This window comes from Stomoxys calcitrans, chromosome 3, assembly GCF_963082655.1.
Source record: "Stomoxys calcitrans chromosome 3, idStoCalc2.1, whole genome shotgun sequence".
In the NCBI taxonomy this organism is placed as follows: domain Eukaryota; kingdom Metazoa; phylum Arthropoda; class Insecta; order Diptera; family Muscidae; genus Stomoxys; species Stomoxys calcitrans.
In genome coordinates, this window is record NC_081554.1 from 2,386,987 (window position 1) to 2,400,159 (window position 13,173).

Below are 13,173 nucleotides of genomic sequence, written 5' to 3' on the forward strand. Positions count from 1 at the left end.
TATATGTTTAAATGATTATGGGTCTATCCAACTATTCATTTAATGCTGGTCACTCTCTGTGCAAACTTCCTTGCTCATAAAGCTTTTTTATATCACAGCAATTTATCAATTTAAAGTCATTATCATCATCACTTTGTCACTTTTTATGTAGACATTTGCTAAATGGTTACGCCGTTATAAATCCGTATGCTTTTTTGTTGCTTAATTTGTTTTTAATTTAGCACATTTTATTCAAATAATCACGGATATGGATTTAATTTTTATTTTCTTTTTTCATTTTATTTGATCTCTTTTTCATTCATAGCAATTTCGTGGAAAGAAAAAATTATTGATTTCGTGATCAACGTTGATGTTGATGTTGATTGAATCATAAAACACGACTGCACAACAATATACAACGATTTCTGACCAGACCAACAAACGGTAAGACAAATGCAAGAGCAAACACAACAAGACTATCGGCTAATTGTTATTCATTCTCTCTTATAGCAAGAGAACGAAAAAAGCCGGTTTCATTTTAATGTTGCTCTTAAAATAGTGATGCATACAAGAGATTTAATTTGAAGAGGATCTTTAGCAACATGTTGATCAACGATTATAAATACAGCCTAAAATTATGCCAAACAAAATACGTATTATGTTCCTGTTTAAGACTTTGTCTTAAACTGAAAAATAAAAATTACTTTTTTCATTTTTCTATTCGACGTTTCGTTGGTATTTTCCAACTTCTTCAGGGATAAGGTTTATTCATCTGGCAACAACGAATATACATATAAAAGTATTTAGTTTCCATATTTCTACATTCTTTCTTCATAGCATTACAATTTTTTTCTTTGTACTTACAAATAATCCATCGTCAATTTTTCATTTCGAATTCGCCAATTGGTTCTTAAAGATCCCCTTCAAATAAAATCTCTTCTATAGATCACTATTTTAAAAGCAACATTAAAATAAAACTGGTTTTTTATCGTTCTCTTGCTATAAGAAAGAATGAATTACAATTAGCCGATAGTCTTGTGTTTGCTCTTGCATTTTCTTTATTGCCTCAATTAACATAAGTTGCCAACGGCTCTCAAACTATTGAAATATATTATGTAACACATACTTTTAGGAGAAACATTTTCATTCTAGGTCAAACTGTAGATGAAGAAATAATACCATAAGGTTGGTACTAAGTTACTCGGGAACCCATGTTTTTCACATTACTTTTCATAAAAATCATTCATTCATCAGTGGAATGTGCGGAAATGGCGTACTGGATATAATCATCAAGCTTTTCACCGAGGAAATTTCAATTATTAAATAACAATTTGTATTATTAAATAACAATTTAATTCGTACATTTAAAAGTATGTTCAATGTATGACTTCAATTAACTTGTTGTTTGAAAAGTTTTTTATAAGTCAATACCATGTTTAATCGGCCAAATTTAGATCTATATTTTTTCTGTGTACCAATTCTAAATACGAAAATTAGAAACCCTGAAAAGCCTATGTTATTGTAAAATTTCTGGATTTTTACTTGTTATATAATCCTCCTCCATTCTATGCTCTCGATTTGGTTCAAGTCCGGTATAACATCTCACCCCAAACGTGGTGACGTTTCCCTTGCGAAAGCTATATATTGGCACAAGAATTCCTCCAAAGTCTCCACAAGCCCTGCACACAGCCACCTTAGACGCACCTTTGTTGTGTAGTTGCGCTAATATTCCTATGCGACCGGTGTAGATAATTCCTACATTGCCTCAGTATCGGCCTCGTCTTGTCTTTCCAGAAGCCTCTTCGCTCTAACTTGCCACATAGACGTTAGGTTAGGTAGAGAGGCAGTCCTTTACAGACACACTTAGACAATTTTAAGACCATTGTGATACCACAGTAGCGACAGACCAAACCTTCTGCCGGGAAACGAACCCACGATCCCTGCACTGGTTATCCAAGCACGCTACCAACTCGGCTACCGGGGCGCCCCTAAACGTTTCTCGCCCATGTTCTTAACTTAGAACGCGTTGCGACAATGGGTTTCGGTGGGGGCCAAGTGTCTGAAGGGACCGACTGTTCCTGCAAAATTCATGAAGTGATTCTTAAATATCTACGGGATCTATCTTCACAATAATATAAACAATTCCTATTTAAAAAAGGCCGTTATGGAATGTAGCGAAAATACAAGGCCAGCTACCAATTTATATTAATGTCAGTCCCTTCCACAGGCTTTAGACCGACGTAATGCATGTTGGATCACTATGCAGTCGTAGAGAACTTTAAAGCTTATCTTCTGCTCCGCGAAAAATAGCAGAAACTTTGGCCGGAATATTGAAAAAAAAATGCAACATATTTGTGGTTAGATTAGGTTGAAAAGAGGGTGCAGATATTAATCCGCCCCATGCCACTATGGACATACACCTAAGCCAGTAATCGGCTTGTTGTGCGCTCTAAAAACTATAAAGTAACCTCTAAAAAGAAAAATTTAAGTTAGGAATTTCGTGCTACTTACAACTACTTCTTTTCAATACCACTCCCTTAAGTTGGTTCATGTCTGTTATTGTGTCTCCACCTAAGTGCCGGTATCTGTTAGACGCGAAAGCCGGGCAATGACAAAGAAAATGCTCCAACGTCTCATCATCTTCCCCGCATGCCCTACACATGCTATCACTTGCCGCACCGATTTTACATAAGTGAGCTCGTAAATCTTTGTGTCCCGTTATGATACCAATAGCTATACTGACCACCTTCTTGCTTCTTTCAGTAACAGCCTCGTTTATTTCAGTTCATTAAATGTACTTGGCAATTTTTTTTTTATTAAATATTTATTGTATTTAAATACAAATATTTAATTTAGAGCTCTATCAAATCGCAAACCCCATCAATCAGATAAAGAAAAAATACCTGGATTATGAGTAGTTGTTGTTGTAGTAGCAGTGTGTGGTACACTGAGGCGGCAGCCCTTACCGATGAAGGAATTCATCGGGTCAATCCGGTACATACAACCGGCTGCCATGGGATTGAATATGATGAAATATGATAAGCGCAATAAGGGTGCAAGTTAAACACTTAAATGGCAAGACAAAATTACTTTGTTGCGAAGTGCACAAAAACAGCAAATGATACAAAGCTCAAATTACTGTCAGTTCAAATAAATTCTAAATCAATACAAATTATGTTGTTTGTAAAATATTCTTTTTCCTCAAAAAATATTCTTAAGATAAGAATATCGAAATTCAACACTTATTATGTATTCCAATGACCCCATTTGTATAAAATTTCGTATTCATAAGTTAAAATAAATTATCCCCATTATTAATGCGAAAGTCTAGATTTACTTACTCAATGGAGTTTTAGCCAAGAGTTTGGGAGATCCAGCACTTCCACTGCCAGCACCACCAACGCTGCCAACGCCGCTGGCAAAGCTTAGATCACTTTGAGAACTCTTTTGGCTGTCTTTGTCTTTACTGTAGGAACGGACACTGAAAAATAATAGAAAGATTGAGATTACAATTAATGTTCGGCTATCTTGTGTTTTTTTTTCTATTATCACATTTGATAAAAGCTAACTTAAGAAAGATTGAATACAAATCAATATCTCACATTTCTACATACACACAAGTATTTTCGTACTTTAGCCGGTATTAAAAATGTGTCTGAGCCAAAATTAAAACCGTCCATCAAAACCAGCAACGACGACATTCAACCATATTTCGAACGTGAGGTTTTTGTGTCTTCTGACACCCTCCGAGCCACCTCACCCCACACTTTTATTTAGTATCCATTTTCATTTGTTTTTGATGATTACAACACCATTCTTCGCACATTAGCAATCGAGTTCGCAACACCGTCATTTATTTGAATATGTGTTTAACGGACATTTCAAAGAACGACCATTTGTATGTTTTGTTGTTGTCTTTTGCCAGTACAATGTCTAATACCTTATTCTAAATCAAAACATTGAGAACAATGCACATCCATCGATTCCATGGCATTTAGAGAATAATGTAAACTTTAGACAAATGATAGTTGGTTAAAGCGCTGACATAATTATAACATTAAGACAGCTTTCGATTGTTAAGCTGAAAGTTTCTGTTCAGTTAACCAAGGTCTTATGAACATTCCGGAATGCTGACCCCAGCATATTGACACAGTCGAACTTCCCTATAATGAATCTTGACGGGACCAGAAAATTACGTCATTATATATATAAACTTCATTATACAGAAATTATATTTTTCCCCACCTTTTTTTATAAAAAAAATAATAAGGCATAATAGATTGAGTTACACCTTTCATTTGTTTTCCTCAATAAAACCTTTAAATAACAAAACAATTGTATACAAATCATAACTTTTTTTCATCTATTTCATCATATTTGAAATAATCAGGTATTTTAGTTTGGATAACACCCTTCCATTTCTCTTCATAAACAAAACCTTCTTACATATTTAGAGACTTAAATACATTACTTGGCGCGTTACTCTTCATCTGCACAAAAGTTCTAAGAACATCAATTGATGAAAAAACGTGCTCCAATGTAGGTATCGTCTTATTGACATCAGTCAATTCTTCATCGGCTTGTTCTTCTTTATCGTTATCTGAGTCAGTGGATTTAAACGTAATTTGGCGTTTGGACTAAAATATGTATATAGGCAAAACAAATAAATAAATATGAACCTGTCATAGCCGGAACTCCACGAGTTTCTAGAAAACCGTTCAGAACAACCTCATCGGACGGGATGCCCAGGGACTGCACATCAATATCAACATTGACATAATCTTCAAATGATGCATCAACGTTCGTTACTTGCCTAAATAAAGCCTTTAGAGCAGCCAAATCAGCTAACGGAAGAAAATCTTCCTCATCCCAATGAGCCTCCATTCCATCTTTCGAAAATCCTGCCTTTTTGAAGCAATTGGCAATTGTTTCTGGTCTTACAACGGCATTCCACACTGTGCTTTAATTTTGAATAGCTTGAAGCAAATCTATGGCCAGAACAGGTTTGCGGTCCCCCAGTTGTGACAGTATGTTCAACAAAATGCGTTGTCTGAAAAGTTTGATGTTGTGTATAATGTCATGGTCCATTGGTTGATGTAAGGACGTCATGTTGGGAGGAAAATATGCAAGCTCAATATTTTGCAGCTTATATTTTGCCTCTTTAGGGTGAGTGGTGCAATTATCAATAAAAAGTAAAACCGTACTTTTTTGAGAAATGAATTTTTTTGTCAAGCTCTTAAAGCCACTTCATAAAAATGTCACTTGTCATCTAGGCTCTTTTGAACTGAGAATCCACGTCTAAAGATCCTATTCCTTTAAAACATGTGGGATTTTTGATCTTTCCTATAACAAGCAGTTTCAGTTTCTTCAAACCAGTCATATTACTTGCTACTAGGACAGTAATTCTCTCTTTGCTCCGTTTTCCTCCATAGCATTTCTCATTTTTGAATGTTAGTGTTTTTTTCGCAAACATTTGAAAAACAATCCAATCTCATCGGCATTAAAGATGTCATTTTGACCATAGTTCTGTAGCAATCTCGGTAAAACATTCTTAATCCATTCATCACGATCTCTTATGTTGGCGGCAGCACTTTCCCCACACACGGTTTTTGCTACAATACCATGCCGCTTTTTGAATTTGTCTAACCATCCTTTGCTCGCTTCAAAATTTTCATGACCCAGTGCATCAGCAAACTCTTCTGCTTTTTGCTTTATTAATAGCCCAGAAATCGGAAGATTTTTATCACGTGCAGAAGTGACCCATTTAAGCATTGCTTTATCAATATCCTCAAAATGGCAAGTTCGAAGCCTTTGCCGTTTACTGCTAAATTGCTCTTCTTATAAATTTTTACGAATTACACCTATGTATGCTTTTTTTAATTTTTAACGTAGTAGGCAGAATTCCAAACTGCTTAGCTACGTCTTTCTTTTTACTCCTTCCAGAGAAATGCTACTGCGTGTCATTATCGTTTCACTGAACACCACTAGCTGATGCCAAAATTGTAATTGATATGACTTTCTTCTTTTGTTTGTTTTGGTTTTTTATATTTGGGAATCCCCTCATTATATGTAACTTTATTCTCGGTACACAAAGTTGTTAGTGTGCGTAACAGAAAATTGTTTGAAAAATTCATTATAAGGAGACAGAAACGCACATAAGTCAAATTTACACATGCAAAATTGTTTCATTGTATAGAAAACTTCACTGTATAGCAATTTAATTTAAGGAGATCAGATACAAATCAAATACAAGAAAATGGGAATGAAAAAGTAATGTTTTTGAAATTTGTTCATTATAGAGAAAGCTTAATTACATAGAAGTTCACTGTAAAGAAGTTTGACTGTATATATAATCATAACCGCATAACTGTAGCACTATTTATTGAAAAATTTCGCATCGGTGAATTTTGATGAAAAGAAACATTATATGTTGTTCAATGCTATTTAATTAGTGAAACATAGCTTAACTGAAGGATTTTACAACCCAAATTTGGTTTTTCTTTGAAACTAAAATGACGTACATAAGTGAAAAAATAATTCCATGGAAAACAATCTATAGAAAACGAAAAATTCGCGTCCCTTTATGAAAATGAATTTCTTTTACCCGAGCTACGCTTAACTGAAAATTGCGGATTAACATTGCTTTTAACGTTGCACTTATCCTACCTGAACGGAAAAGAAAATCATAAATAAATTAAACAAAATTGAAGCATTTTTTGAATTTCGCTTATCCGGTTTCGACTGTATTACCTGTATAGGGTAAAGAGGCATGAGCCTTCCGAACTCTGTTTCTTTTGTTTTCTGTCTACAACATTTTCAATTGTTAAATTTTTTCAAATTATTTGAAAATATGTATGAAATGTCCATCCTTCCTTCTAAGCCGTACTTAGCAAAATTTTTGACTCTTTGAAGTGTTTATGAAAAATATGTTTTACACCCTTTTGAGTTTCATGCGACCATAGGTTCTTAGGCAGCACTAATTATTTATGGCTCAATGCCTAAATGCCAAAGTAAACTCTTTGCCACCATTGGGGGAGTAGTCATTCATTCATCGCTGCAAAATACTTCCTTGGTTGAAGACACCCATCGCAGTGAGTGAGTACACCACGAATCTATTAACCATGATTAAAACAAGCACACACTCACAAACATAGAATTCACTTTACGCTCTGTTTGTCAGCGAGACCATCAACCTGCAACAACTGCCACAAAACCTGTCCTGCCCCTACCTTCTTCTGGCCACCTTTTGTCAACGAAGGTTTATTTAAAGCTTTTAGAACTTTTCTGCAAAAAGCCCGCCAGGGTAGAAAATATTTGTTTGTTTGCTAAATTGTTAAAGAAATTGCTGAGAAATAACTGTTGGCGGATGACATGCACCGCAAAACAACAGCTTCTTCATCTGTACCCTCTTCAGGTTGGAAAATGAAAAGTTATTCGTAAGACACAAAAGAAAGTGGAAACGAATTCTTATCAAATACTCAAATATGACGAAAGCGGAAAATTTTAGTGAAACTATTAGACGTACATACCTTAATTTCCATTACAAACTTTTCACTTATCAATTAGTGCTCTCCGTTTCAGGTTTTTGTGCAATAAACGGAGGTCCCTTTTTCGTAGCCGTCCGAATGGCGTGTCCCATTATTAACATGGATTAGTACCTCACAAGTGTTGCCAGTACTAGGAGGGTAGGTAAGAAGATTTGATGCTGATCACAGATCAAGATGTATGTCTCTTGACTACCAGTATTTTACTTTTAAATTCCTTTATTTGAATACCGTACACCCAAAGAAATATGTTTGCCAATATCAGCAAACACTCTCTCGTGGCATTAATTGACATGTGTATACACTTTTTGACATTCTAAATATTGAAACATTTTGTTATGCATTAATACACCTTTTTGGCAATTTCATATGTAAATTTATTGCCCCAGAGCATAAATATGATTTAAGCAGAATTTTTGTCTGATTTTCTGTAGTTTGAAATCGTAAAAAAATGTTCAAGTTGTAAAATATTAAAAGAAAACTTTGGATGTTAGAGATACTCCTTTCCTAAAAACCTTTACATGAAACCTATGAAACCCAGAATATGAATATCGAATGTGTTCTCTACTCCCAAATACCTTTAGGCTGTTTCGTGGATGGGGCGGTTTCCAAACACTTGGCTACGAAATTGAATATCAGATTCGTTTTCAACTCCCAAGTACCTTTTATTTGAGTCCCATATTGTCTTGATTGGTCTATACATCACATTGGCGAGTTTTGGGAGTGAGGCAGTCCATTCAGATACCCCGGCCCAAATTTAGACACAAAAATTTTGTTTTTAGGTAATAGAAAAGTACATATAACATACATGCATTTCAACCGTGTTACACGCAAAAAAAAATAAATGTTTTCACATAAAAGAAATTTTTGCCAAGTAAACTTCTTTTCTGAAAAATGTTGGATTTTTTTACGATAAAAGTTCATGTTTTTTGCGATAAGTCTTGAAAGAATTTGTGACAAATATAAAGTTGTTTTTTACACAGACAATACCTTTCATTCTTGATATTTGAAATGTTATTCGGGATTTCAACTAGTTTTTCTTTACTTATAAGTGAATTTAACATCATGTTGTTTTAAGGCTTCATAAAGTTTTGTGAATAAGGCCAATATTCCTTTTAATTTTAAAATATACATACATTGTGCAAATATACAATACATTGTGCATATTAAAATGGGTGCCAAGTTCAAGTTAATGTTGTAACACAATTTTAACTAAAATTTTTACCATTTATAAGCATATCTAAGTTGGTAATTCAAACTCTTCCAGAATATGTATGGATTTAATTCGATGTTATGATACACAATTACTCCTATGTTAAAAGCCCTCCATGTTGATTTTTGTCATTAGACGTACTTATGGGGAAACTTTAAAAATGCTCAATTTGCGAGTTTACTATCCGCCCATCACTGGTCTATACGCCAAAATACTCACCCTCTGTCTTTCTCTCTCTGGTTCGGTAAACGAATAATCGGTTTCGGCTATCAAAACACTTTCCAATTAAAGAGTTTTTGGTTTTACAACAAAAGAAAGACACTTTTACCGTAGGCGAAATTGCCAAAGGTTTTACAATAAACAAAGTTAGTTACATTCGATAATACTACGTTTATGGCTAACGTTTGATAAGATGAAGCGAAAAGTTGCATAGTTGCAATAAAAGAAAATCTTCGTAATAAAAGTATTTTGTTTCTCGCAAAAATGTCTCTAACGTTTTATTTTTTTGCGTGTAAATATCCGATCTGAAACCTCTGCAATTCAAATTGGTTTCCTACCGTCGCACAGTGCTGTCAAATCGAAAAATCTTTAAAATAATTCTGGAACTTGAACGGATAGAGATATGGACACGAAACTTTACATAGTCAATGTTGAGGTGTTTTCCAATAAGTATGCAAGTGTAGTAGTATTATATATAATATAATATTTTTACCCACATTGTTATTACTTAACTTGGTGAAAATCGGTTAAGATTTAGATATAGATTACATACATATGTTTGGATTTGGCAATTTTCTTGTGTTGATAAGTTTTTCTAGAGTTGGGTTATGATAATTTTAGAAGCCCCGGTAGCCGAGTTGGTAGCGCGCTCGGATTGCCAGAGCGGAAGTCATGAATTCGATTCCCACCAGAGGCCTTGGTCTGCCGCTACTCTGGTATCACAATTGACTTGAAAATTTTCTGTAGAGGACTGCCACTCTTACCTAGCCTAACCATTGTAATACCACCGGAACAGGAAAAGGAAGATGCTTTCTAGTTCCTGCCGTTGGACCATCCATTTCGCTTTAGAAAGCGCAACAAATGTTTACATCCGCTAAATCAGACAAGTTCTCAAAAAAATGAGAGCCTAATGTGAAACTCCTGACTACCATTGCAAAAGCCGTTAATGGCAACCTTCAGTTTTTCAGTATTTTTTCTGATCAGATAGTGACTTGTCATGACAGACACAATGACAGAGACATCTGTTCTAGCCGGCGACAGCAAAGAGTCCAGATTGGATCAAATACCCCCACTTTGTGACTATCTGTCATTCATTGCCTATAAGGGCTGACCCTGAAAACTTAGTTTACATGTCGCTAGATACATATCCACAAATTCCAGTTCCAGGCAAATCCTAGTCTCGCAAGCTCGTCCGCTTTACAATTCCCTGCGAGATTTCTGTGGGCCGGCACCAAAACAGGTGAATTTTAAACTGTTCAGCCAGTTCAGTTGAGAAATCTGCGACAGTCCAAGGGGGTGAATTCAGAAATATATTTCCGAGAGGTTTAATGGCTGCCTGGCTGTCTGAGAAAATATTTATGACATTAACTAGTGTGATCAATTCGGTTTTTGAAAACCCAGTTTTCGGTTTCTTGAGCTCAATACACTAATCGGTTTCATGAAAATTGCAATTTTTTGCAATTTTTTAATATAGCGGTTTTTTGGCCAAATTAACCAGTTATGTGGTAATTATCACTTTTATTTCATTGAAATTTTGTCTTTTTAAAGTATTTCCTTGAGGTTTGACGTTTATAGGAAAAGGTTTACAAAAATGTATCGAAATTCTGTCTTCAGGGAAAATTCTGTCAGCATTTTGTATAAAATAACAATTTTGATCGAATTTTTGTCTTTATAGAAAATTTAATTAAAATTTGATAAGAAAAAAAAGTTATCGAATTTTTTTGATTGAGAAGTTTTAAAAAATTTTTCACCTTTTTAAAAAATTTAATTATTGAATTTTGGTCTTTATAGAAAATTCATTCAAAATTTGGCCTTCTCAGGACGACTTTTGACTTCATCTAAGATTTGTTTATGAAATCTTAAAAGGGTTTACTTTATAAAGAAAATAACCGGTTTTTAAAAATCTCAACCAGCTAAAAACTTTGTTTTTTCCCGATGACCTATAACCGATACTATTCACCAAACTTCAAAATATTAAAAACTTGAACCGGGTTTTCAAAAAAGCTAATTTTTCTAATAGTTCGAAAACCGGTAATAAGAAAAATCCAGTTTTCTGATCATCCTATCTCATACCTTAACCATTCCAGCTCTTCTTTAAGTGCAAACATTTCCGCTTGAAACACATTACAATGGTCGGGTAACCTTCTCGATATGACCACCCCTAGTCCTTCAGAGTACACCCAGTTTTGATTCATTACATTTTTCTAACTCGCTGCAAATATCAGAGCCCTTCAAATATTTAGATTTGTGCCTGGGCTAATCGAATTATTCCACTTCATTTGTTTGAACAAAATTCGTATTTCAGAAGAATTGCATTGCTGATATCTCCATTGAATTACTATGGAGCTGCTTAGAAACTTGCACACGTTTTAAACATTCATTTATCAACTGACATTGGCATTCGATTGCATAAAATTGGTATTCTTGGGGTGATCCTTCATTTAATTGACGTTAAACAATAAAAGAAAAAAAAATAAAGTTCAATTTGTTACAAATTACAACCAACTACAAAACACAAATGTCGATATATACACCCCTAAAGCCCAGATGCACTCCTAAAATCGCAGACTGATTGACTGAGTGACTTTGGTGACAGTGATCAAGCTTTGATTGATGGTCCATTGTAGTGCCAGACATGCGGCAATTTTACTAACATGAAGCCATTTCGAATTGAACATCATCGTATCGAATCATCGAATGAATCAATAACAATTATCACGAATACGACGAAATGTGTGGATAGAAATGCATATCTCTATGCAGCTATCATCGCTTCAACCTTATAAAAGTCGTCTTTCCCCTTTGATCACTCGAGTTAGGAGGTAGTTCATACTCGTTTGTATACAAAATTGTTTAAGAATAACACCTTACCCTCACTTGAGCATGTGGAGCAGGTCAAGTGGGAAAAAAGTGATGATGCTGAGCTGTTGTTGGTTAAATAAGCAAGCAAACATTTTATGATGGCAACATTATTATTCGTGAAAATCTGCACCTATTTCTACTTCTCATTCATTTAGTCAGTGAGCTCTCAGTCAGACATTCATTCGTATTTTCCTTCAAGTTTTCACACATTAATTAGAGTGGAACACCATCGCCACCAATATCCTCAACCACTGCCACTGCATCATCATCAGCAACCACCTCCATTACCACCCACCTGTCTTTCATCTCCATCAACGTAATTATTGGCAGAGGAAAATATTGAAAGAAAAAACCTTGCAATGTATTGCCCTCATACGAGTGGCATGGTGCTTGGTAATAAAACATCATTAAAAATTAAAGACGAGGGTCATAAAACAACTTTTGGGAAAATTCTTCATTCATTTAGGGGCAAATCCCATAGAACACCCCGCGCCTAAACAAATGTAAATTCATTACAAATTACATAAAAAATCTTTAAGACTGTGAAGTTTTCTTGTAATGAGATTTACATAGATTTTTCAGCCACATCTCTCCTTCCTCGTATTTGCACTGTCTGATTAATAGCTTGCCTCTGATAGATAGATTATGAAACATTAAGACAATGGAAAGTTGCAAAACAAACGATGGAAATGATCATAAAATACAAAGGCAGGAAAAACCTTAGCTTTAACATAAATTTTGCATTAGAAGTAGAAACAGACACAGAAACACGCACATCACTGAGTTTGAAATTAATGAGACTACGAGGTAATGAAATAGTTCCCACTGTGGGATTTTCTTATATTATTCCGTATGTTCTTCCAGCCACCCAAAAGGAAAGTGAGCCCCTTTATCTTCAAGACAATGTGGTACAGAAGAAGCCAAAATGATTTCAATAGGAAAATTCAAATTCGACAGACAACAATGCTGCGGTAAAACTAAACATACTAACTTCTTCGTATGTATGTTAATGAAATGAGGCCACCGTAACGTAGTGGTTACCATATCCGCCTATGACTCTGAACGCTTGGGTGCGAATCCCGACCAGAACATCAGAAAATTTCCAGCGGTCACAAATGAAGTCAGCTTGGGTGCGATCCTGACCAGAAGAACAGAAAATTTCCAGCGGTCACATATGAAGCCAGCATTAGGAGGAGATAAATGCTGATGCGTTGTTCGCACTCGGTTATAAAAACGAGGTCCTTATCATTAAACTTACATTGCATTTTTTAATTTGAAATTGCGATTGGGTAATCAATACCGCCCTTTTACTCAAAATAGTTGCCTCATCGCGACTCGCATAAAGTGTGAACACCA

General features: G+C 35.0%; 1 protein-coding gene across 1 annotated transcript in view; it reads right to left on the reverse strand.

The window, feature by feature from the left end:
• Nucleotides 1-13,173, reverse strand: part of LOC106081271 (serine-rich adhesin for platelets) — a 194,359-nt gene that overhangs the window by 126,807 nt on the left and 54,379 nt on the right. Inside the window, exon 3 of the mRNA XM_013243122.2 lies at nucleotides 3,321-3,460. Coding sequence (XP_013098576.2) covers nucleotides 3,321-3,460 — 140 coding nt within the window. The remainder of the gene's footprint in view (nucleotides 1-3,320; nucleotides 3,461-13,173) is intronic.